The following is a 27,349-nucleotide window of genomic DNA, read 5'->3' on the forward strand; positions in this document are numbered from 1 at the left end:
CATATTACACGTTACTTTATTTTTCTTCATTTTTTTTCTTATTGTGGTAAAACACACATGACATAAAAGTTACTTAACCCTTTTTAAGTGCACAATTCAGTGTATTAAGTACATTCATACTGTTGTGCAACCATCACCATTATCCATTTCCGGAATTCTTTTCATCTTGTGAAACTGAAACTCTGTACTTATTAAACAATAACTCCTCATTCCCCCTCTTCCCCGGTAGAATGGCAACCATCATTCTACTTTCTGCCTCTTTGATGTCTGACTACTCTAAGTACCTCATATAATTGGAATCATTCATTATTTGTCTCTTTATGACAGGCCTATTTCATTTAACATAACGGTCTTCAAGTTTCATACAATGTGTCATATGTCACAATGTAGCACATGTCAGAATTTCATGCTTTTATAAGGCTGAAAGTATTTCATTGTATAAGGTTCACATTACTTTTTGTTACATTAAGAACTATGGCCTTTAGCAACATGTTTCTTGTATTTTGCACACAGGAAGGGTCACCACTCTTAGTTAGGCCAATTTTTTCCCTCCGGGATTTCAGTGTGTCTGGAAATTCACCTTTTAAAGGGAGGAAGTGAAGAAAGAACAAAGAAAGGTGTGGGAATTGGCTGAAATAATTCTTCGAATGAGTAATTTCCTGGACAGTATTCTCAAGCTAGATATGTAGATGGGCAGGCCCCCAGACCTGAATTAAGGAGTTCGATTTTTTATAGGACCAGAAAATGAACTTAGGAAACTAGACTGTTTTTGGTGTTCTTTTCTTTTTGTATTCTTATTTAAAACTGTAAAGGAGATTGGAGATGTATGCTGAGGTGGCAACCCTCAACTGTTCTCTATGAGGGAGAGACCACAGTGTGACAGGGCGTGGGAAGGAGTGATAAACTTTTAGAAACTGGAGTAGACGTTAGGAGAGGATCTACTCTAAATGAGTTTCCTCTGAGTAGTTTCCACTATGTGAGGTCAGATGAGACCCAGGGTAGCCCAGCACACAAAGACCCTCCCATCATACCCTTAGAGGCCACTTTTCAGTGTGGACTCATCTCTGACTCTCCTCTCCCTGCCAGGAAATGAAGAGACTGTGCCAGTACCTTTCCCCACCGTCAGTATCTGAGGACGCAAAGCTTTCACGCATCTGACCTCAATGGTCTGTGGGACTCTGGGGGAGCCCTGAGGGGTGGGAGATGCCTGGAGTTCACCCTGTCACACCTTATCTGGCTCAGGAGAATCACTCTTCATCTCCTACTCATCACTATTTCTCACTCGGGTTTCTTCCTAAAGCAACGCCTTGGGGGGAGCTATTTCACTGAGTACACAGTGACACTGGTATATTAATCACCTCTTGCTGGGCAGAGGTGGTGGCAATCCTCCAGTAGGAAGCTGAAGTTCCTTCCCCACTCTGAGCTGAGTGACCAAAATTTTCTTGGCTCTTAGAGCCTCTCATGTCTCTCATCTCCCCACTTCCTTTTAAACTTGGCTGTGTCCCTGACACTTGGCTATCCCATTGCTTAATATCTTCCATCACCCTCCTTCTCATGACTCTGATACTTATGTAATTTAAGGATTTGGCAACAGGAGACAATGGGCAGTGTAGGGAATGGGGGACTTGTTGTAAAACTAATGTCCACTAGAGGGAGACTTAGTCTTAAGAAAGAAAACTGGATATGAAATTTGTCATGTTCAGAGGAAGCAGAAACATTAACTCGTTTATATACAGCTTTTGTATTTAGCTAACTAACTCTTTAAAAGAAAAAAAACTTCTTTGTTTTGAAAATAATGAGAATTTGTTTTCTTACTTTAGGAATTACTTTTGTTTTTAACTTAATTTTTATAATTTTGTAAAATATTTATACAGTTCTAAAGTCAATTTTGCAAAACAGGGTATATTCAGTTTATCTTCTACTCCTGTCCTCTCCACCTTATCTCTTCTATCTCCCTAAAGGTAATCACTAATTATACCATTTATTTTTCCATCATTTTTCTATTAGAAACATATTTATATCTACTTTTTTACGTAAACAATAGCACACTATTCACATGTCCTACACCATGCTTTATTCACTTAAAAGTATTTCTTGGTGATCACTCCATAGCAGCATCTTCCTTGTTGCTTTTTACAGCTGCATAATATTACATTGTGTGGCAGTATCATAGTATTCTACTGACAGATATGTGGGTTGTTTCCATTCTGTAGCTATTACAAATAATGCTGCATTTAATAGTGCACACTTCTTATTTTTGCCAGAGTATTTTTGGGATAGATTGCTAGAAGTAGGATTACTTAATCAAAAGGCATGATACTGGGGTAGGTATAGCTCAGTGGTGGAGTGTATGCTTAGCATGCACAAGATCCTGGGTTCCATCCCCAGTACCTCCATTGAATAAATAAATGGAAAAGGCACTGATAATTGTGCTAGCTAGATACTGTCAAATTCTCCACCGCGAGGGTTGTGACATTTTACATTTCCACACCCAACATATTAGAATGCTTGTTTCCTCATAGGCTGACCAACAGAGTATGTTATCAAAGTTTTGGATTTTTGCAGTCTTATGGGTAAGAAATAGTATCTCTGTGTAGTTTTAATTTCCATTTTTAAAAATTATGAGCAATGTTGAACATCTTTTCATATGGTTAACAGTAATTTGTATTTCTTTCCCTGTGATATGCCTGATTATGTATCTCTAACCGAGTTTTCTATAGGGTTATTAGTCTTCTGTATTTTTTGAACTTCTTTAAAAATCAAAGATATTAACTCTTTATAATATTATTTATAACTTACTTGTCCCAGTTGTCTTTTTACTTTTTGTTGTTGTTGTTATTGTTATGTATTAAAACTTACCAATGTATCTGTGGAGATAAACACACATTTTTTTTTCACCTTGATATAATGAACTATATTAATGGATTTCCTAATTTGACTATCCATTTCTGCATCCATGGAGTACTTTCCACTTGGTCTTAATACGATTTTTTTAATGTACTATTGGATTCTGCTTACTAATGTTTTATATAAGATTTCTGCATCAATATTAATAAGTGAAATTGATCTGCAGTGTTTTTGTTTAGACTCTGTCATGGTTCCAAAATTCAGGTTTGGGAGTCAATGTTATTCTTACTTCATAAAATGAATTTGGGAATTTTTCTTCTTTTGCTATGCTGTAAAATACTTTAACTATCTGGGCCTGTTTGGTTTTGTGGGGGAACTCTAGTTTTCTAGTTTCTTTTATGTTTAAATGGTTTGTTTAGACTCTGTCTCCACAAGGGTCAATTCTGTTAAATTGTGCTTTTACACAAAATTATACATTAAATGTAGATTTTCAAACATATTTACAGAGTGTTTTTTAAATTTCCTCTTCTTTGTCTCTTCCTAATTACATGTATTTGTGCTGTCTTCTTTTCTTGAGTAGTTTAGCTAAGAATTTACCAATTTAATTTTTTCAAACAGTTTTTGATTTTAGTATTACTTTTTGTTGTTTTCAAACCCATTATTTCTGCCTTTCTTTTTACTAATTTCTTCCTTCTAATTTGGTTTACTTTTTTCCCCTAGTCTTTTGAGTCATAAAGTTCATTCATTTTTACTTTTTAATTTTTATACATATAGGTATTTAATATTATAAATGTTTCTCTGATAGATGTTTTAACTATTTCCCATAGATTCTGGTTTTCATTATTACTATTATCAATTTGTTTTACATTTCTCCTTTGGCCCAGATGTGGTTAACAACATATTTTTAAATTTTTCATTTGGAAATTTGAATTTGAGATTTTCCTGTGTCCTAAGATGTGAGTGTGCCACATTTTTGTGATTTTTGTGAATCTTTCATATGCATTTGGAAAAAGAAGCATATTCTCTATTATCAAGGTTCAGAGTTTAATATATATTAAATCTTTCCTATTTATTATGTTGTTTAGGTTGTCTGTACCTGGGCTAACTTCTTATTCACTTCATCTTTCTAGATCTGAGAGATTGGTTAAAGTCTCCTATTATCAGTGTGCTTCTATTTTTCTCCGTTATTAAATGTAATTCTTTCTCTTTTTTAAATTGTGCTAAAAACTTATCTCTTCTAAACCTCTTAAGTCAGAATTCTACTTTCTTGGCTAATTAAAATTGCAACCCCTGCTTAAAGAAAAAAAATCTGGTACATATTTGTTAAGTCGTTTATTTTTAGCCTTCCTGAATCTCTTCATTTTAGATGTTTCTTTTATAAGCATAGTGTTGAAATTTACTTTTTTAGTCAATATGAAAATCATTTCTTTTTAACAGATTTGATAAACCCATTTATGTAATAAATATATTTAATCTTAGATCTGTTTTATGTTATATATTTTTATATATTTAAGTCTCTCATCATGTGATCTATTTCATTTGGTTCCTCCTCTCTGCCACCCACCTTTTTAAAAAGATATATCTTCTAAGGGACAAGGGACTGATAATCATCCCTTACAATGCTCTCCTGGTTCTCAATTATCTATTTCTTTGGACAGATTTTGTAATTCAGGAAGCACAGTTCCATTTTCTCCCTAATTCTGACAACCCAGTAGATAGGTATGCTAATGCCATTTTAGATAAGTCTCAAAGAGGTTGTCCAAATCTTAGGTATGTGTCCCGCCACCACCACTTCATTCTCCAAATCTGGTGCCTTCCACACTATGTCTTTCTGTCATCATGCCTGCTCAATCCTGCATCACCAGCAATTCATTCCACCTCAGAAAAGCCAGGAGTCATTTAATGACCAAGGATATGTTTTTCTTTGGGGGGACAAATCTGAGTTAGTGGCTATTTAAAACATCATTGCTTTGTTATTCTGAGAAAATGTAGTGGACCCTGTAAACAGGGTCTCAGCAGTATTGAGTCCCTACCATGCTATGACATTATCTAAACACTTTATTCACTTTACCTAATTTATCCTGTAAAGGTTCTACTATCTCCACGATACAAATGACTACAGAAACTCAGTGAAGGGACACCAACTGCTTACTGTCATACAGCTCTTATGTTCCTATGTCGAGTAAGGACTCAAATCCCAGTGTCTGGCTCTGAAGTCTGTGGTACTTAGACCACACTCTCCAATGAACAGAGCTCTTGGCGTTCCATAGTTTGTTACCATGGTTAAAGACCCCAGGCAAAGACAACCTATAAATTCTTAAGCAGGGTAAGTTATGCTAGGAAAAAGTCAGAGCCACTATTCAGCTAATTTTCTCATGTTTATTTACTCTGTTCCTCACGTCTCTAAAATGAAAATGAACCCAGGTTTCAAAGGAAAAGATCAAAGGCAGTGTCAGCCAAGAAAGTGAGTAACAAGAAGGGAAAGGCAGCCCCTCCCTGTTAATTGGGAGGTAGTCCCAGAAGGTCAGCCTTCTGAGGTTACCAAGCAACAAAGGTAAACAGCAGGAAGTGGCAGGATCATGGCCACTAACTACAGTGCCAACCAGGTAAGTACTCTTTTTCCTTCTCTTTGACTTTTAATTTTGTCTTCCATATTCCACTTTCGGACTGACCCCCTCCTATATGATTCTGATTACTGAATAGATAGCTGAGAGTGAGGTGAGACAGTATTTTCACCTCCTCAGCTACTCAGGCTAGGGAGGGCCCAGGGACAAATAATAGGTATTCTGGGCCAAGTTTGTAGGGTGTAACCCAGAGGTCAGCAAATTTTTTTCTGAAAAGGGTCAGAGCGTAAATATTTAAGGCTTTGTGGGTCAAGTGACAAAATCAGAGCGGTATTACATAGGTATGAGAGAAAACACTTTTCCATAAAATTTTTGATGAAATTCAAAATGTAATAACTGAGTGCATTTTTTTAATATTAATGAAAAGAATGGAATTCTTGTAGGACAAGAAAATATTTTGCTTAACTTGGATACAAAGTTAGCATTCCCCTTAATCAAATCAACTGCAAATGTTCATCTATAAAAACAAATCATAGCTTTCACAGGCCATCACAAAACAGACAGGAGGATGGACTTGGCCAATGGGCCACAGTTTGCTGACCCCTGGTCTACATCAGCACTGCAAAAAAAAAGATAATGAGTCACAGATGTAATTTAAATATTCTAGTAGCTACATGAAAAAAATTAAAAAGAAATCGTCATTTAAATAATTAATTTAGCCCAGTAAATCCAAAATTAATTCCAACAGTTAATCAACATTTTAAGTTATAATCAGATGTTTATATTCTTGTTTTTTTTGCACTAAGTCTTCAAAATCCAGTGTATTTTATATAGTTGACTTTTGAACAAGGTAGGGATTAGGGCAGTTGAAAATCTGCATATAACTTTACAGTAGGCCCTCTGTATCCAGGATTCCACATCCACAGAGTCAATCAACCATAGATCATGTGGTACTGTAGTACATATTGAAAAAAAAAGCTGCAAGTGAACCCACACAGTTCAAACCCATATTGCTCAAGGGCCAACTGTACTTACAAAGCACCTCAATATGGACTAGTCACATTTCAAGTGCTCAATAGCTATGTGTGGCTAGTGGCGCCATGTTGGACAGCATACAGATGAAACAAATGGTGAGTTACACTGAGTTAAAGTGAGTGACTCTATAGTGAGTTAAAGTCTAGCATGGTCATTCATGCCTTTGGTCTTCAACTCTGAAGAACAGTGCCTATTTACTTTCTGGGCTTGGGGACTTTGAGCCTCATAAGGATTCTCATCTCTTTCCACAGTATGAAAAAGCTTTCTCACCCAAGTATCTGCAGAACTGGTCTCTCGCCAAGCCAACAAAAGAGGTATTCCATGTTCAGTGCACCCACAAGGCCAGTTTCTGGTTCTTTATGCCGTACTCTGTGTAATTCACTGACACCTAACGTCTTTCAGCCGTCTTTAAACTCCCATACCCTCCTCTCCCTCAGCCCGTAATTCAAGCCCTTCAGATACTTCCTCTACTTTAAAAAAAATTTGGGGGGGTCGGTGGGTAATTAGGTTTATTTATATGAATACTGGGGATTGAATCCAGGACCTCATGCATACTAAGCATGTACTCCACCAATGGAGCTATACCCTTCCCCCTCTTTTTAAAAAGGATATTGAGATCTTTTGTTTAATTAATTAATTTAGATGGGGAGGTAATTAGGTTTATCTATTTTAACGGAGGTACTGGGGATTGAACCCAGGACTTTTTGCATGCTAACTGCACACTCTACCACTAAGCTATACCCCCTCCCTTCTCCCACTTTTTCACTCCATTTTCACAAGCACTGCCCTTCCCACCTCTACCCCAGAGGATATCTTCCCATGAAGGCTACACTCAGATTATCGCCAATGAACGTGGACATCTGTTGCCTTCAGTGCCCCGTTCCAAGGTGAGATACTCATCTCCATTCTTATCAAGAACAGTAAAGAACTGAGGCATAGAAATGGGAGTACTACAGGGAAACTTGCAATCTCCTACAGCCACTATTCGGAAAATTAAAGTTCAATCTTGTATGTTCATGTATAACTGAAAAATTGTGCTCTACACTGGAATTTGACACAACATTGTAAAATGACTATAACTCAGTAAAAAATTGTTAAAAAAAAAAAAGTTCAATCTAATTCACATTGTAATACAAGTGCCCTCAAACTTCCAGCCAGTTTATCCAACAGGACAGGATTGTATTTAAAGAATTCCTTAAATTGATGAATGATCTGTATAAACAAACACATTCAGGTAATATTTATGTAGTGGGTATTCTGCCAACTTAGCCTAAGGATGCAGAATTTAAGCCAGCAGAGGTAAAGGAATGAAAAAATTAGGGAAACCTAAATGGGGGAGCAGGCAGGAAGAGTAGAGAGATTATTCAGTCTTGTTTCACTACCATGCGTTCCCAAAGGTAAAAGACGGAATTAGGACAGAGGCCTTGTCAATAGGTCAGTTACTGGGAGTGAGAAACCATATTGAGGAACCCCACCTTTTTTCTTTTAGGCAAATCCTTGGGGATCCTTCATGGGCACATGGCAAATGCCTCTGAAGATACCCCCTGCTCGGGTGACCCTGACCTCCCGTACAGCTGCTGGTGCTGCCTCCCTCACCAAATGGATACAGAAAAATCCTGATTTACTGAAGGCCTCCAATGGGCTGTGTCCTGAAATCTTAGGCAAGGTATCTATTTTTCCCACCTAACCTCAAATCCTATTGTCTTTGTTTCTTTGCAACCTCAAAAATGCCTATTGTTATATCACCACAACCCCAGCAGGGGGAACCTCTGACCAATTCTGTCTTATCCTGTCTGTCCTTAATCAAGTTCTGAGGCCGGAAGGGATAAGCTAAGGATCTTATTCCCACCCTCACCCCCTAACCCCACACAGTACAAAATGATCTAATCTCAAGGAGATGTTAGTGGTATCATATTTAACTTATTTGAAACCTGACCTTTGGTCCATGGTATATACAGAGAAAAAGGGATTCAGAATTTTGAGATGGACGGGGAATGGTCTAGGCCTAACCAGAAACAATTGTCTCTTCTATTCCATCCCTGACAGCCGCATGATTCAGACAGTCAGAAGAAACTCAGGAAGTCGATCACAAAGACTGTACAACAAGCAACAAGTCCAACCATAATCCCAAACTCCCCAGCCTCAAGTCTCAATACCCTAGATCAACTCCAAAGCTCACATCCCTCGGCAGGTCACACTCCAGGTCCCCAGACCCCAGCTAGCTCTCCTAAGAGCCCACCTGGAAGCCCATGCACGCTAGAACACTGTGCAGGTCCTAATCTAGCCGAGGTCCAGAAATGCAAACCTGGAACTTCATAAAGGACTGGGACCACACTGAGAAAACCTGTCTAGAGGCTGAGTGAAGTAAGCAAGACCCTCAGTCGAAAATTATGGGTGGGAATAAAGGCAAATTCAGAAAAAATAAACATCATTTGTTGAATCTTTTACTGATTTGGACTTTATCGTCCTGCTGTAGCTGCCTTTTGTAACCCAAAACTAGGAGAAGGATTGGGGGAAACAGAGCAGGGAAAAGGACAAGACAGTGGCTTGAGGTGGAACACATTTTTACAAGGACTGAGTTAGTTATACTCCAGAAATGACCAAAAGGAGGTTGGTCTGAATCACAGCAAAAGAAACCTCAAATAACCAGTCCCTCACACCTAACCCTTCACTTTTCATCCTAAGCATGAACTATTAAGTCAGAAGTACAATCATTTGGTAGAGCATATGTATGTGTAATCGGAGAAGGTGGGGAAGAAAAGGTATAGGAAGCCAGAGAAGACACGATCCTTGTCTAAGACTTCATATCTGATGAAAGAACATACAGGGAAAACAGATTAGAGTTACAAAAGCAAAACTCAAAAAAAAGAACAAATATAACTTCAAAACAGAAGATATAGAAGTGATTGGAAGATGGAGAAGAAAAAAGAGAGAGAGAAGAAAAACAAAGGGATATGGTAAGTAGAAAGAGCAGAATAGCAAACATGATGACCACTCTGCCACTCCCCTGACCACTCTAACCCAAATTATAAAAAGACACCAAAAAAGTTCCCTATCCATTTCCCAGCTCCCAATTTCTGTTTATCATTATTTCCATTCTGCATCTTTCTGGCACTAGCTGTTAAATTTAATGCCCTTGCCAAACCTTTCCCAGTCCCAATGCCCAATTGTTCCCTCATGAACACGTCCCTCACTATAAGGACAAGTACAGAAGACATACGGTGTAAGCTAGAGGAAGGCTACAAAGACTTCCCAGAGCCAGTCTAGCAAAAAGGAAAGAAGTGATCATCACTTAAAGCCAAAGACTACTTGGGAGCTGGGATAAAGACTGTTGAGGCAGCTAAAGTAAGGTCTTCCTCTCTAAATGACACCAATTACAGTCACTTTCTTCTCTCAAACCCATAGCTAATTTAATTGGTTGGCTAACAACTCAAGAGTGACAGGCAAGATAGATCTGTCATCCCAGAGTTTCCAAAGACTATTAAAACAGCATTCTTGCCAACGGAGTCAGGGACCCAAAAGCCTGGCATATATGAATTATGAAAGTAGCAAGTTTTCTCATTAAATTATAAATGTTTGCCAGGTTTTCAACAATCTCTTCTTATCTCTACTCTTCTCTCTCCCCGTATCTACAGACTTAGCTCACAGTCCCTTGCCTGTCAGCTCTATTGGTCCACTGGATCATAATTTGCTGAGGCTTAATAATGAGTTCTCAGTGGGATTTTGGAGCCTGCAATAACCTACAAGCTCTCTATCTGCTTAATTTTTCTCTTGCCCCCTCCTTTTCTGAGACGCCATGATATTAAACCCCTGGCTACCTGTATTTGATTCCCTGAAAATTTTCTCAGTGGTCCCTTGTAGGAAAAACTGTTTCCCTCCTGGGAAAGGTCAGGCTGGAGGATGTAAATGCCTGAGACTAAAGGGAGGGGGAGGATATTGGCTCCTTCCCAGTCACCATTCTCTTGGTTTCTCAAGATTTTAAGGGGAATCAAAGACATATGATTACTTTTATTCAGTTTCATAAAAGCTGTCACATAAATTTGGATTAAAAAAATGACAATTAGAGGCTTGGTTTTTCTGGAAATGCAAGGAAGAGAAATAACCTTTAATAGCTTAAATGATAATTTTCTGGATCGTCCTCTTACATCAAAAGCTATACATCTTCTCCCCAAAGCACCTGCTCCAACAGCCAACTTACCCTTTTTATCTCCCTCAAGCTGGGACAGGCTAATTCCCCTCCACCCCACCCCCACCCTTCTTTCAGTCACACTGTGTGGGTGCTAAAGACCCTGGGTTCTGACCAATGAACAGAACTGTCCTTTAAGCCAGCAACCCACAGGCAGTGGCACCCAAAGCCCCACTCCCAGTCCCCATGGCAGAGGCCACAGAGCTGGCATTGTTTCCACTGTCTCAGGAAGAAGGAGCCAAAAGCTGACCCTCAGCACAAATCAAGGCCCAACATATGGAGAGAGAATGAGGGCTCCCAGGCCCAAAGTAGGCTGCGAGCTGGGGGCAGGAAAAGGGAGTTTTTGCAGTCATTCCATCTTTAGAAATAAGGGGAAAATTGGATGCTTTTCCACTACTATGGTTCTATAAGGTACTCTAATGCTGAGCTCAAGGGGATCTGCAAGCAAGCACAAAAGGGTCTAAACAAATCAGAACTTTGCTCTGGCTGGAAGTAAGAGTGACAAAAAAATAGGTCAATGTAGTAATTTGTAGGAAGATGATGCTGGGGACTTCAGCTCTTTACATGGCTGCCAGCCCTACAGAGGACAACACAGTAAGAACCAAGACAACCACTCCAGACTGGTATAGCTGGGAAACTGTCAGGCCTTTTCCTAGGTCCCACATCTGTAGAAGAAAAGAAAAGAAAGAAAAAAGTTAGTAATCATGGTCCTGGGTGTGAGCACTCTCACAGCTCCTTTCTCACAAAGAAACACCACCTAAGAACAGGCAACTCCCCTCAGCCTGATTCTAGAGAAAAACACTTATGCCCTTATTCCTGAACTTCACCTTTCTTAAAACCCACAATATAGTACCTACCACCCACTTACCCGAATGACAGAAAAGGATTCCATCCCCAGACCCTCACAGACAAGAACTTCCAGACTGAATAGATAAAACTTCCCCTCGTTACAACGAAACTAGATCAATGTTTCCCAAAGTGTGTTTCTCCAAAAACTAGTTCCTCAGAATGTTAAAAGGCATTACATGGGAGGGAAAAAAAGTCCTGTGGTCAAATAAATTTGGCAAACACTTAACTACAAGACTTCTCAAGATTAATCCACACTATTAATCTTCAAAATGGGGATATAATACACATGATTTTCCAGACAGAGTCAACCACAGAATCCCCTTTGAGAAGAAACATCTGTCCATCAGAGGACTAGAATTTTTTTAAAAAATACTCTTTGGGATCTAGAACACTGTTTCTCAATTTTGTTCTGACTGTGATCCCGATTAAGAAATATCTTTTAATGAGCACCCTGTGTGTGTTACATATCATACATAAAAGTTCACCAAACAATAAGCAATATTTATCATTACTATGTGTGCTATATTCTGTATGTTGTATTGTATTTAAATTTCCTTTTTTATTGGGAGCAAGCTACTAAACTGATTTTCTATCTGTTGAGTCAAAAACCACAACTTAAAAAACACTGGATTGAGACTCTCTTGTGCCCTAGGGATATTAACATACTGTACTCTAAATCACTAAAAAATTCCCTAGGGCAAAAGTAGTCTTCAGGTTCCACTTTCCACACATGACTGCCCCAACACACGTATGTCCACACTCTGAATGTAAAACTGACTAAATTAGGAATGCTTCAGAGAAAAATCAGAGGAAAAAAGGCAAAAAAATCAAGATGAGAAGATGCCTCCACCTCAGCTCCCAAAGAGCTTCTACCTAGATAAGATTAAGAGTCAAGCAGATTCCACAAAAAGATGTTTCGATTATAAAGGGACAGTGTTTTACCGAAAACTTGAGTCCTACTGGGAAGTGGTAAGGGGGGATATTCTCTAGAATACCAGGGACCCTTCACTTCCTACTCTCTTACATCAGTCCCACTCTCCACTCCTCCATTAGATCTTCTGGCAAGAACCATGGACAGTCACAGAGAACAGACAAAATCCTGTCTGACACTCAGAGCCACTACTTACTAGAACAACAAATAAAAGCAGATTTAAGGGCTTAAGAAAAGCCTTGACTGAGTTCTGACATTTTGTGAAACCTCTTTCCCTTCTCTACCCTCCATATTAAGAAAAGACCAAATACATGGCAAGTCCCTGCCTGAGCCAGGATGCCAGCAGAGAAAGCTGATCAGCTGATTTTCATTAGAGAGCTTTGTTCTGTGGAATAAGAAGTCATTAATGGAAATGCCCTCCCTCTCCATCCCCTCCCCGAGGGAAATGAAGTCATTCTGAATCAAACTGAACACTGCCCTAGGGAACAGTTGATATAGATACATTTAATTTAATAGATCATTTGGTCTCTCACTTTTCTGACTCCATTAAACTGTCTATTGGACCAGACTGAAATTCAGAAAGTGCTTGTCTCTAGGCTCTGATATGGAAGTTGCAAAAGGTCAAATTAAGGCAAAAGGATTCATTTGACAGATGGCTCAGGTTGAGAAATAATGGAAAACCAGGAAGAATGGAACAGTAATTATCTTCCTGGGAAAGGAAGCAACACTAGGGGTAGGGATACCACAAAATATGAAATCTTAAAATGCTGGAGGAGGGACTGATCTCTGACCCAGGGCAGGTTTGATTAATCTTTAACTCCTTAATAAAGAGAAGACAACAGTTTGAACTGACCCCAAGGTCATGTAGGAGGCAATATGGATAGTTTCCAGGCTATCAAAAGATTCCTAAAGGAATCTTTTAGGAAAAAAATATTCCTAAAAATATTAAAATCTGGGATCTTCGGCACCCAGTTTCTGTTAAACTTGGCCCCATTCTCTCCAATAGTTCAAAACAAACAAAAAACAAAAGCAGTCAACACAATCCAATGTCAAGATAATAAAAGTTAATATATTTGACTCCAGCCAGACGTGTTACTCTGAGTCGATAAGAAGGTTAGACTGAAAGTAGGAACTATGTTTATCTAGCTCATAATTGAATCCGCAATGTCAACAACAGTGCCTGACACAACAGGCAACAATTATTTGATAAGTATGCCTTCTGTGCCAGATGTATGAGCTGGCTTCAAGGGTCTCTTAGTAACATCCCTCTTAAAACTGGAAAAGTTCACATTGAGACCCTGAAAGTATCTGCCAGGCCTACATCCAGTGCTCAACTACATCAACAGCTGGGCTGCCAACCAATGCCCAGGCATCCAGTTTAGCTTTCCCCAAGAGGCCCTTGGGCAAAGGTCCAAGCACAACTAACTTTAACAACAGTGCTAAACCCAGACCATGAATGACAGAATCCTCCCAGCCTCTCCATTCCTTTCACCCAGCAAATGTACAAATCCACAGTTAACTTACCAAGTGTCGGATCCCATTCCAGGTGTGATACATGAGAGGGAAGACAAGTGCAAATTTGGCTGTGTGGATCAGTGCTGGCCCCAAACACAGGGACTTCACAAGTTCCAAATGAGACTCAAAGTTCCCAGGGACCAACAAGGCTGACAAACCAAAAAGAGAGACCCCTGAGGAGAAAACAAAGTAAGTCCATCACAGCTGCTCACCAGCCACAATAAACATAACACATAAAACTGGATTCTACGACAGCCCCTGGCACTTCATACAATTCTAAACCATTCTGAAATGGGGAAGATTTAAACTAATGTTCATATTTGCAGTAGAAGAAAGACTACTTGGAATCTTACCCTAATCTCTTAAATTTGCCATACATTTTAGCATATTATTCCTTAGCTCAACATCCCTCTCTATAAAAACTTCATCTGCCATTTTAGAAGTCACCCTCTGGCTACATCTATATCATCATCTCAGTAAGAAAAAGTAAAAACAGTATATTCAGTCCAAGGGCAAATCTGGGAAAAAAATTTAAATCATTCAAATCAAAAATGTAACTCAAAATGGATCAAAGACCTAAACGGAAGAACTAAAACCAGGAAAGCATAGGAGTAAATCTTTATGACCTTGGATTAGGCAGTAGCTTCTTAGATATAACACCAAAATGAGAAGAAACAAAAAAAAAATTGGACTTCATCAAAATTAAAAACTTCTGTGCTGCAAACAATGCCATGAAGAAAGTAAAAAGACAATACATACAATAAGAGAAAATATTTCTAAATTATACTTCTGATAAGGGACCTATACCTAGAATATATTAAAGACTCTAACAACTCAATAAAAAGACAACCCAATTTAAGATAGGCAAAAGATACGAACAGGTATCTTCCCAAAGAAGATAAAGGATCAATAAGTGTATGAAAAGATGCTCAATACCATTAGCCATCAGGGAAATGCAAACCAAAACCATAATAAAAGGCCACGTAACACCCACTAGGATGCTATATAGTTGGTGCTCTGTATCTACAGGTTCTGAATCTATGAATTTGGATGGAAAACATTCAGGAAAAAATTCCAGAAAGTTCCAAAAATCAAAACTTGAATTTGCCACAAACTGGCAACTATTTACATAGCACTTACAATGTATTAGGTATTATAATTAATCTAGAGATGATTTAAAGTACAGGAGAGGATGTGCACAGGTTATATACAAATACCATGCCATTTTATATGACTTTAGCATCTACATATTTTGGTATCTGCAGGGGGTCCTGGAACCAATCCCGAGGGACAACTATAATATATCTAAATATAAAACTCTCTATACATTTACCTAGAGTATACACATTTACATAAGTATCAAATATATTTAACTTATATTTAATAACACAACACAACAACAAAGACAAAGTTATATATATATAAAATATAAAAAGATACATAATAACAAGTGTTGGCAAGGATATAGAGAAATCAGAACCCTCCTATGTTGCTGGTAGGAATCTGAAATAGTGCAGCCACTTTGAAAACAATCTGGCAGTTCCTCAAAATGTTTAGTTATTGTATGACCCAGCAATTCCACTCTTAGGTGTACAACCAAAAGAAATGAAACAGAAGCCCACACAAAAACCTGTACACAAATATTAACAGTAGCATTATTCACAAAAGTCCCAAAGTGGAAACAATGCAAATTTCGTCGATGAATGGCTAAATTAAACATGGTGTATACATACAATGGAATATTCAGCAATAAAAAGAAATGAAGTACTGACACATGCTACAACATGTCAGAACTTTGAAAACATTATGCTAAGCAAAAGACACCAGTCACAAAAGACCACATATTGTATGATTTCATTTGTATGAAACGTTCAGTATAGATAAGTCTATAAGAGACAAAGGAGATAAGTGGTTACCTTCAGCTGGAGGGCTGGTGGGGGAATGGGGAGTGACTGCTAACAGACATGGGGTTTTCTTTTGGGATGATGAAAATGTTCTAAATTGATTATGGTAATTGTTGCACAACTCTGAATATACTAAAAACCACTGAAATGTAAACTCTGAATATGTGAACAGCAAGGTATATAAACTGTTTCAATAAAGCTGTTAAAAGAAACAATCTCTACCACAATAGTTGTTACCTACTTTCAATTCCTACACATTTCCATCAATAGCTGTGGCTCATCATAGAGTAATTCTATAGCAGGGTGAAAAAGCACACCTGTCGAAAATATACTGGATTGTTTTAGCAAGCATTTAACTCTCCATTTCTATTCAAGGCAGGAGAGTGGTTAAAATCATGACAATTAAACAATAGAAGGAATATTCTAACAGTAAGGTTATTGATTGAGATGGTTATGCCAACCCTTTCCCAGATCTTAAAGAACATGAAACAACTACAGAAACAGGGAATGGAAAACAGCATGCAGAGAGTATAACGTCTAGAGGTCCATTCTATTCTACTGCTGTCAAATGTAGCAAACATGCACTCACATTTCCTTCACAGACATTTATTGAAAGCATCCTATGTGCTAAACCTGTGCTAAACTTATGGCAAGAAAAACCAAGACATGGCATCTGCCTTAAGAAGCTTAGAGTCTAGCAGCAGACATTTAAGTAACTCAATCCACAGTACAGGGTATGGTGCTAAAGAGCACCAGCACCATGACAGCACTGTAACAAAGGTACACGTGTACACAGGATGCTAAGGAACACAAAGCAGAAGAATCAAAATCCATCTAGTAAGAGGGGTAGAGGATCCTGAAAAGACTTTTCTGAGTTGTATTTAAGCTGAATTTTGAGGACAGAGATTAGGGGTCAGGGAAGTGTAGAGTGGCAGGACACAAGGCTCAATCATAAAGGAACTTATATGCTAAACGAGAGTTTAAACTTGATCCTGTTGGTCAGGGATGACAGACTTCATCTCAGTGCCAATCCATATCAATTAATAGTGGTTACCTAAAGTGTTAATAGTGAGAAGGATTCTTAGGCCACATCTTACACAGAAAAAATGATCTGCCATGGCCTCAGAAGGAGGGGAGGGTTACTTGGGCCTAATGCCATTCTTTTTGTTTGTTTGTTTTGCTTTTTTGTTTGTTTTTTTTTTTTTTGAGGGGGGAAGTAATTAGTTTTCTTCCTTTCTTTCTAGAGGAGGTACTGGGGATTGAGCCCAGGACCTTGTGCACACCAGGCATGTGCTCTACCACTTGAGCTATATCCTCCCCCATGCCATTCTTAATAGAACTGGAGAGTTATTAAAGAGTTTTTAAACTAGAGGGTGGTATGATCAGATATGCCCTTTAAAAAAATCAACCTGGCAGCAATAAGGGGATGGCCTGGATGAGGAGTCAGAATGGAGGCAGGAAGTCTGAATAGGAGGCCATGTTAATTTCAAGTCTCCAGTTGGTAAAACAGTACTAGCTTGACCAAAGATAATAACTGGGTGAGGGGAAAAGATGAGGGAGAACAGAGAAGGGACAACCAAGAAAGATATAAAGGAGGTAAAATTTGAGGGTAGCAAGTAAATGAGGTAAGTCAAGGATGGTAGTTTACATGAGCTACTGAATAGATAATGCCCTTCACCCACACAGAGAACAAAGGAAATGTAGGCTGTTTTTAGTTTAGATCAGTTTTGATTTGTTGGGAGATTGATGTTGATACTTTGGGAGGAAGGAAAGTTAAGTTCAATTTAAAGTATACATATTTGAATTCAAGGTGCCTAAAGAAGATCAAAGTAAAGATATTCAATAAGCAGCTGAATAAAGGTCTAAAGCTAGCTGAGTTCTGATTTATCATTTACATTAATATTTGGAATATTTAATCTTTACCTCTCAGAAAACGTCTGATCATTTGTAGCTAAAAATCTCATCCTCATCCCTTCCTACCTCATGACTGCTATATCTTAGTCCTTGAATTGCCAAGATGGGATGACCTGGAAAATCTAATTGTCACCAGAAGAGAAAATCCTTCTCAGAAATGCTTTATTTTCCCTCAATGCATGAATACTTCTGACCTCTCCCATTCCTGCTCCCCAGTCCAGGCTGCAGAGAAGCAGTCTAGCAGAATACATCATGAGATTAGTTTGACAACATTTTATATTAAAAGAGCAATCAAGTGCTGTCAACTTGAGTTTTAATCATCATTTGGAACAGCTCCACCAAGGCCCTTTTAGATGTTTTTATTTTCTTCTGCAGTGACATCTGCAGGGGTTTTTTGCTAGAAGAAGTTGTCTAAAAGAGCTTATGTTAGCTTCTGGAAGTGGCACTAGGACTTACTGACAATCTGCACAGTTCTTATATAGCACTTAACTGCAGTGGAGCAGGCTGAGGCTAGTCTTGGCAGCCAAGTGAAAACACCATTTAATTTTTCTTAGTGATTAGGTGGGACAGCTTCAGAGGCTTTGTTTTCCTAATTTAAATTGTTCAGCTGTTAGGAGTCCCTCCTCAGGTGCTCAGGTTCTAAAAGGAGAGGCTATTTCCTGCTACCCAATACACTAGACATCAGAGGAGGACTTAGGAAATGTCATATTTAATTTCCTCTCATATATTTTTCATTTGTAATGAGGAAAGCTTTGGCCAAAGTCACTTCTGACTGACTGACTTCTGATATTCCTCGTTTGAAGATGTGATACAATAAAAAGTACACATTTGGTCTTTTCCCCCAGTTCCTAGCACACAGCTCCTAAAAACCCTCGGAATCTCTGGAGTGTTAAGAGTGGTTTTCTGTATGCTAATGAGATGACTGGTAGCTTTGGGGTTGGGATGGGTGACTGGACAGCTTCAGGATGGGGGCTAGTTGTCTGAAAGACCAAGGCATGATCTGAGGACTGGAACTTTCAGTCCTATACCTCCCTTCCCTTTCTTATCCTCATCCACTCCCCCCACACCTCTGGGGGAGGAGAGTGGCCAGTGATTGAGCTAATCAACAATAGCCAATGATTTAATCAATCCTACCCAGGCAATGAAGCTGCTATAAAAACCCCCTCTCTACTTGCCCATACCTTGCCCTATGTATCTCCTCCACTTGGTTTTTAAAATAAAGGAGATGCATCCTTTATTTTTAAAACCAGTGTGTGTAAATAAAGTGTTTTCCTGAGTGCTGGCAAATTATCAGACCTAAGGAAGGGGTCATGGGAACCCTGATTTATAGCTGGAACTTTACATGTAGTATTTAATTTAATCCTCACAATCCTAACTAGACATTATCATAAGCAGAAAAGGAAGTGATGGAGAAAAGGAAGTGATGGATGATATAGTAACTAGTTAGTGACAGAGATGGAACTGGACTCGGATCTATCTAACTTCAAAGTTTGTGCTCTTTTCAGTTTCTCTACACTGCCTCAGTCTGGAATGACCAGGATTCCTAATGTATAGCACATCATATTTGAGAATCAAAAACTCATGTGCCATCTCACGAAAAGCTCTGAAAGAAAAAGAAAAAGCAGCCATTTCAATGTTTCATCAGTTACTTTATAAATATATAAGTCCTTTGGCTTTTCTAGAAAAGCAGCTGACCGCCTGAGTAGTAGGTTTGCCTATACATTCAGGTAATCTCTCACTGAAGTTCTGATTCTCCAATCTGACCTGTTTTTAAAGGTCAGCCAAAATATTCAGGACTATTCTTATACCCATTCAAGTTAATATACAATGCATTCCTCTAAAATATCTGTTGTTTAGCACTCGTATTTTTTCTAATCTCATTTTTTATTGTTATATGGTTGCATGTTGATTACCCTAACCCAGCCCCATTCAAACTGCAGCTTCAGCTATCTACCTTCTCAAAGAATTTGCCTAATTTAATCTAGATTTTTATATGATCCATCACTATGAAAAATCATGAGTATTTTAATCTCTACAGAACAGAAGAATGTTACTAGCCACCTCCTTCCAACTTTTAAAGGATTATTTGCAAAGTTCTTTTTCAGTAAATTCTACCAATGTCAAACTATGCTTTTTATTTTTTAGTTCAACATGTTTTTTGGAATTTATATGTTGGCCACAAAATCTCAACAGTCTGAATGAACGTCTAATCATGGATTTGTCTAGGCCAGCTCGTTCTGTTACTGAAACAAATGAGAACATGAATCTTTTAGGACTTTCCATGGTCTACGGGATCTAGTTCCAACTTCTCAGCACAGCAAAGTCCTTTACTGTCTGGTGCAATTTCCAGTCTGATCTTTTGCCACTTCTCCGATAACACTACTCTTAAACAAGCAGACCTAGTTATCATTATCCAGGACTCTAGGTGCTTTCCAAACCCTGTGCCTCTGCATAAGGTAGTTTCAATGTTGGAATGTCCTCCTCCACCTCCTTTTCATGAACTCTCCTACCCATTCTTCTTTCCAGCTCTCCAACTCCTTCAGAGTTGGTCTCTCCTCTGGGACCTCCTATCTTTATTAAAAAGTTATCACGGTGTATTATAAATATCTATTTGTCTTACTCCATAGACTCTTGTACCCTTAAAGGTAGAGTCTATTATTACCACTATCCAATTTCAAATGCATAACAGGAGGTTAATTAGAAGTTAGGAGGAATGAACATTTCTGAAATGACCACTATGGGCAAAATGAATTACATGGGTGTATTCATTTAGTAAATAAAGATTTACTAAGCATCTATTGAATGCTACAGGGTATGAATAAGATAGGTGCAGCTCCCATTCTCTGAAGAGCTTACAGACTAATAAAAGAGACAAACTTATAAAAAGCAAACAAAATAACTACAAGTTATGTAATAAAAGCTATGATAGAAACAATCAGTACAAAAAGAACTATGAAGGAATAGTGCTGTGAAATAGAAAATTAACAAGATAATTAACAACAGAACTAGAAACAGAAACAGGAGCTACTACTTTAGATACGGGGGCAAGAAAGTACTCTTTGAGTTGACAGTTTTCTTAAGATCTAAGGGATAAGAAGGAACTAACATGCACTGCACAGCAAGAGCTACAGGTGGACATTTCAAATCAAGGGAACAAAATATGCAATGGCTCTGGGATGAGAAAGCATTTTACCTGTTTCAAGGAATTCAAAGAGCAGTGTGGCTAAAGCAGAGTAAGCAAGGGGAGGAATGGCAGGAGGGGTAGGGAAAGGGCAAGTTCAGGAAGAGCATGGCAGAGATTTGAATTTTAATCTAAGTATAAAGGCAAATACAGCAATAGGAATATTCTAAGCATAACCTGATACAATTTCTTTTCAAAAGATTTTTATTTTTCTTGCTGTTGTGTGAAAACCAGATTGGAGGAGAACCACAAGAATGCAAAGATCACAGTTGCTGGGACTGACTTCACTTTAGGTCAAACAACGATCCAATTCTTGCCATTTGGTCCAGTGCACAACATCTTCTAAGAGACGTTGCTATTAAATTTATCATACTTCTCATCCCTGTTTTTATAACTCAACAACAGTGTAGTTTTTTGAAATCCCATCAATTCTGGAATAGGCATTATTAATATTCCCATTTTTCAAGGAATAAACTGAGGTTTAAAGTGGTAACTAAGTTGCCTGAGTCATCCACCCAGGAAAAATCTGTTCCCTTCCAGTTTTGAGGTAGGGACCTTCAGTATTTGAGGGAAATATGATTACTACTACCACAAAAACAGATACTACGTTCTATTATGGAATTAAGGGAGAAGGTTTGGGAAGAAAAGGATACATGCTAATCAACATAAGGTCATTCAAAGGGGTAAAGATGGAAAAAAAAAAGAGTCAACATCCTTTATTTTTCATTCAGTGGTGATAAATATACTGACATAACAATAGAAACCATAGCCTAATAAATAAACTGCTCTTTTCCTTCCAATGATTTTTAGGACTAAATCTGCTTCTTATTACTACCAAACTAAGCAAAAAGCTTCAATCAAAAATTATAAGATTCTAAGTAAGCAGAAATAAAGTAACTATGAATTTACATTAGAATAGACTAATCTAGAAATTTACCCCATTATTTCAGTGAAAGTAGGTTAAAATTCAGAAACTACAAGACTCCTAGGCAATACCAATCCAGCATTCCATCATCCCTTTACCAAACAAAGGAATGATAACATAGGAATGATAATATTAGATCTTACATAGGAGCTCCTATCCTTACTTGATTATCAACAAAACCAGTCTAGTTGTGAATAGCAGAGACTTAGTTCTAGATAATTTCTCCAATGTCTCAGCAGCAGCTCCCTAAATACAGGATACCAATATTTAAGCCACCAGTCCGGCTGATGACATACTCTACAGAAGCCTAGGAGGGGCCCTGAAGGAGATTATGAAAAACAAAAATATGTCCATGACTCCAGCACTAACCAGAGAAAAAATTTAAATATAGCTGATCCTCTTATAAACTACCTCCCTACTATGGAAAGAGCCATCAGATCCTAGAAACCTGATTATAATCTTTACTTCTACCTGTAATAAATCTTACCACCCAAAAAGGATATACTAAGACCAGCAATTCACTCTGCAGCTGTATTTCATATTATATATATACATACATACATACATACATACATACATAAATAAATAGACATTCTTGTTTTTAAGCCAGATTTTTTGAGATTGGAGAATGAGTTAAGCTTTTTGCACAGGATCAATTCTAAGTGACAAAATATGGGCGCTAAAACTTGAGTTTCTGAAAGAATAAGGTTGGTGACTAATCTTGAACTGGGTCTGGTCAGTGTTCAGTCAGCTAGCCCAACTCCAATACATTTCTATCTCTGTTCTCTGTAATGCCAATAAATACAGTATCAGGATGTGCTAGGGATGATTTAAAAATTGGCTAAGAAAAGAACCTGAGCATAGTGGGAACTCATAACTAATTGTTAAAGAAACAAATTAACAGTAAGTATAAGTGGCCTTATCATTTTCTCTAAATCAAGTTGCTGAGCTGCAAAGGAGGCACTGCCAAGAGCCACAGAAATAGCAACTTTCTTCAAAGAAGTGTGTGTGTGCACGTATTCATGTTCACGTAAAAAGACAAACACATACCTGCACTCAAGGCAACACCAGTGCCACGGTGGCAAATGGACATCACCATGGGAAGAGACCAACTGCAAAGAAATACACCAAGACAATTAAAAATAGGAACAGATGACACCACAGGACAGTCCATTTTGGCAAAGAAAATAGAAACTACTTCAGAAATAGGCACTGTTTATCACAAAAAAAAAAACAAACAGCTTTCACCTTCCTGTGTTTTCACTTTCTAATTTGAAAATAAGAAAACTAATTTATTTAAGGAGATGCGTCCCTTCCTTTTACCAGACCGCATCACTAACAGAGCTGAGAGGAGGAATCGATAAAAACTCAAACTCCTCCTTTCATATAAGAAACAACATGGGTCAAAGACACCAATTAAAGTTGCATTCAGTTAAAAAACAGAATACAACCACCTGGGTCCTTCTGTTTTTCCAGTCATAAGACAGAAGTAGGAGAAAACCTAAGTGAGCTTTATTTACCCAATTTCATATAACATAAGTCATTCTTTAACTCTCTTATTATGTACCCCAAAATAACCGAATTGAGCATACCATTCATTCCCTAATAAATTACCTATCCCAAATTTTAAATCTGATTTTGCTGGATTTAGTATATGTTTCTTAATCCACAATAGTTTTGAAATACTTTGTTATCAAACTCCTTTTAAATCATGTTCTGATCTGTCAATTTGCCAAAGCATTTCCATAGGACAACCAACACTGCTATATTCTGGACCTAGTTCTCATGATCAAGAGCAAACTGGTTAGTGAAATAGAAAGAACAGGAGTCTTTGGATAAAGTTAACATTCATCCTGGAAAGTCAGCTCATATAGAGAATGCTGAGCATAATCAGACCACATACTCCACACACTATAAAGAGAAGCAACCCAAGTAGGTAGAAAAGATCTCAGAAAGAAGTTCTATGTAAAAATAGTCACAGTAAGAAAGGAGTAATGTCGAAAGAAACCAAAAAAAATGGCTAGACACCACCACTCTGATTAACTCAGATTTAACAGGATAAATATAAAAGGCAGAAGAAGTGCCACATAACAAAAGACAAGCAGAGAACAATGGTATAATTTGGTTAGAAGAATCAGGAGACTAAACCCCAGAATGAGCTGAGGCTTGCAAAAATGTCAAGGACAACAAAAAGGGGCTTTTAAAATTGTATTCAGGGAAAGAAAGCCTGCTAACTAGGATTGACAATTTTATGTTAATGGATGACAGAGTGCAAAGCAGATTGCTCAACTATTTTATTTATTAAAGAGAATGATTATCAGACTGAAAAAGACAGAACAAATATTGACTTAGGAGAATTGGAAAAAAAAAAAAGTGGGGAAATTATAAGACATTGCTTAGTATTCCAAATGCACTTAGGGCTCCTGGCCAGATGAATTAAATCCCATGACTGAAAGAGCTAACACATGAAACATATGTACTGTTCTCATAATCTTTAAGAAAGACTACAATGGAAATGGAAGTGATACAAAGTCAAATGTTATCCTAATTTTTTAAAAAATGGTTAAAAACATAGCCTGGTTAACCTATTACTGAGAAGGTAAGGAAGATTTTATTTTCCAATAACCATGATATTATTTCCAGTCCCACATGATCTTCCAAAATCTTGTCAGTCCTTATCAGGTAAGTTTTTATATTTAGCCCCTTGAATCTGGGCAGGACTTCATGACTGACTGCCTCAAGATAGAGAATGCAGCAGAACTGACACTGCACAATTTCCAAATCACTTTCCCTCCCTCCATCCCTCTGTCCCTTCATCTATTCCTCCCTCTATCATGCTATAATTGAGAAACAGCCTATTCAGAGAGATTATGTCGAAAGACCCATGTAGAGAGAAAATGAAGGCCCTTCTAATAGCCAGAATCAACCCAAAATATATGAGTAAATGGATCTTCAGATTATTTCAGCCTCCAACCTTCATGTTTTCTGGCTGAGGCCTCAAACATCAGAGCAGAGACAGGTCATCTCCACTACTTCCTGTTTGAACATTAGTTAAGAGTCTAGCATAGAAAATCAAAATTGCTTTAATTCACCTACAGAAAAGATGATCACTAGGAGCCAGTATGAATTTCCTTAGGAAAATTTTTTTCAGGAAATACAGAGATCCTTTTGAACATATCTTTTATATGTACATATATAATATATAATTCATCTTTGTATTTCCAACTCCTAAGAGAACCAGGCACACTGTGAGCAATTAACAAGCATCTACTGATTTGAAGTGTATTAATTTTTTTTCCTTTTTTGATCGTTAGTAGATTGTTAATCAAGGAAAAGCTAGAGACGTAAGATATACGAATTTTAGCAAATAATAACAATCATGTTGCAAACAATACCACCAGGGAAGTAAAAAGCAAAGAATATATATAAATGGCCAATAAGTATATGAAAAGATGCTCAACATCACTAATCATCAGAAAAATGCCAGTCAAAACCACAATGAGATACCTCTTCATATCCATTTGGATGACTATTACTAAAACAACAACAAAAACAGCAAATCACAAATACTGGGGAGGATATGGAGAAATTGGAACCCTCGTGCCCTGCTGGTAGAAGTGTAAACAGTGCAGCCGCTGTGGAGAATAGTATGTTGGTTCCTCCAAAAATTAAATATAGAATTACCATCTAAAGACTCATGGACAGAGAATACAGACTTGTGGTTACCAGGGGGGTAGAGGGTGGGAAGGGATAGACTGGGATTTCAAAACTGTAGAACAGATAAACAAGATTACACTGTATAGCACAGGGAAATATACACAAAATGTTATGATAAATCACAGAGAAAAAAATGTGACAATGAGTGTGTATATGTCCATGAATGACTGAAAAATTGTGAACACTGGAATTTGACACAACATTGTAAAATGATTATAAATCAATAAAAAATGTTAAAAAAAATATAGAATTAACATATGATCCAGCAATTCCACTTCTAGGATATACCCCAAAAAATTGAAAGCAGGAGACTCAAAGAGATATCTGTACACCTATGTTCATAGCAGCACTATTCATTAATAGCCAAAAGGTGGAAACAAGCCAAATGTCCATGGACAGATGAATGGATAAACAAAATGTGATATATACATATAATAAGATATTATTCAGCTTTATAAAGAAATGAAATTCTAATACTTTCTTCAATATGAATGAACCTTGAAGATACTACGCCAAGTGAAATAGGCCAGACACAAAAGGACAAACATTGTACAACTCTACTTTATTAAGTACCTAGAGTAGTCAAATTTATAGAGACAGAAACTTGAATGGCTGTTGCCAGGGGCTGGGGGCAGAGGGGAATGGGAATTATTGTTTAATGGGTATAAAGTTTCAGTTTGGGAAGACGAAAGGATTCTGGAAATGGACAGTGGTGATGGGTGCACAACAATGTAAATGTACTTAATGTCACTGACTGTACACTTAAAAATGGCTAAACTGACAAATTTTATGTTATGTATACTTTACCACAATTTTTTAAAAAGTTAAAAATAGTTAACAGACAACCCAATTTAATAAAGACCATAGGACATGAATATACATTTCTCCAAAGAAGATATACAAATGGCCTTTAAACAAATGAAAAGATGTTCAATATCAATAAAGGTTGTCAGAAAAAAACTGGGCTTAGATCCATTTTATATGGTTCAAGGTAGAACTAGAGCCACTGTATAGAAGATATGAGCTGTAATAAGCTCAATAAATAAGAGTCTTTCTGACAAGAAGAAATTCCCAAATTGGAAAAGGGTGATAGCCAGTTCCTTGTCACTGGAGGTATGCAGGCATAGGCAGACAACTATTTATGAAATTCACCCATTAGGTACAATAGTGGCTTTTAAACTTTTTTTTTTTGAGCAGCACTCTTTCTTCAAATGCAAAATCCCAATATATAAAACACATAAAAGTCAAGTTGCTTTGGTTATCCAGGACTTGAGGGCCTACAGTGTCATCTGCATGTTGGCCAGCCCCACACAACTATCCACAGAAACTTAATAGAATATCAAAGTCCCAAGCAGTACTCTTAAAAGCCAATGAGGCTGAAGATTAAATTATATTTTAAGAACCCCTCCAACTCTAAGTTTTTAAAAATTTTTTCTAATGTTATTTTGAATGACTTGTTTTCTTAATAACTTAATTCTTATATACACTTTTGTTTTGATAAACATATAATTTGTTAAGAGAAAAAGAATACTTCAGAAAATGCTAATTGAACCATGTACTCCCATGCTACCTCCAAAAAACTGTAAGTTAGTAAAAGAAAATACATGATTCCAGATATTTCAAACATCTTTCCTAGACATGTCACTTCGGAAACAGCTCCATGTTCCCCTTTTCTTTTTCTCACAAGTATATCTAAAGTTTCATAACCAGAAAAGAAAACAAGGTGAAGACTCACTCACCAGGTTATTACCATTTGTTATATGACCTATGAAAAAAGGCTT

General features: G+C 37.6%; 2 protein-coding genes and 1 non-coding gene across 3 annotated transcripts in view; 1 reads left to right on the forward strand and 2 right to left on the reverse strand.

Moving 5' to 3' along the window:
- Positions 1 to 5,203: 5,203 nt before the first annotated feature.
- Positions 5,204 to 8,891, forward strand: CFAP126 (cilia and flagella associated protein 126). The gene is made up of 5 exons (XM_072946242.1): positions 5,204 to 5,453; positions 6,698 to 6,760; positions 7,253 to 7,333; positions 7,936 to 8,112; positions 8,493 to 8,891. Exons 1-5 carry the CDS (start codon positions 5,427 to 5,429, stop codon positions 8,763 to 8,765), a joined length of 621 nt encoding a protein of 206 aa, XP_072802343.1. The 5' UTR covers positions 5,204 to 5,426; the 3' UTR covers positions 8,766 to 8,891.
- Positions 7,120 to 7,191, reverse strand: TRNAL-UAG (transfer RNA leucine (anticodon UAG)). Its single transcript has one exon. It is a non-coding gene; the product is annotated as a tRNA-Leu (tRNA).
- Positions 8,892 to 10,434: 1,543 nt separating the features above from the next.
- SDHC (succinate dehydrogenase complex subunit C) overlaps positions 10,435 to 27,349 on the reverse strand; it is a 28,220-nt gene continuing 11,305 nt past the window's right edge. Inside the window, exons 4-6 of the mRNA XM_006215701.4 lie at positions 22,902 to 22,963; positions 13,937 to 14,100; positions 10,435 to 11,297 (exon numbers count right to left, since the gene is read on the reverse strand). Of these exons, the coding sequence (XP_006215763.1) occupies positions 11,193 to 11,297; positions 13,937 to 14,100; positions 22,902 to 22,963 (331 nt within the window). The 3' untranslated portion in view covers positions 10,435 to 11,192. The remainder of the gene's footprint in view (positions 11,298 to 13,936; positions 14,101 to 22,901; positions 22,964 to 27,349) is intronic.

Source organism: Vicugna pacos, chromosome 21, assembly GCF_048564905.1.
Source record: "Vicugna pacos chromosome 21, VicPac4, whole genome shotgun sequence".
NCBI classification, from domain to species: domain Eukaryota; kingdom Metazoa; phylum Chordata; class Mammalia; order Artiodactyla; family Camelidae; genus Vicugna; species Vicugna pacos.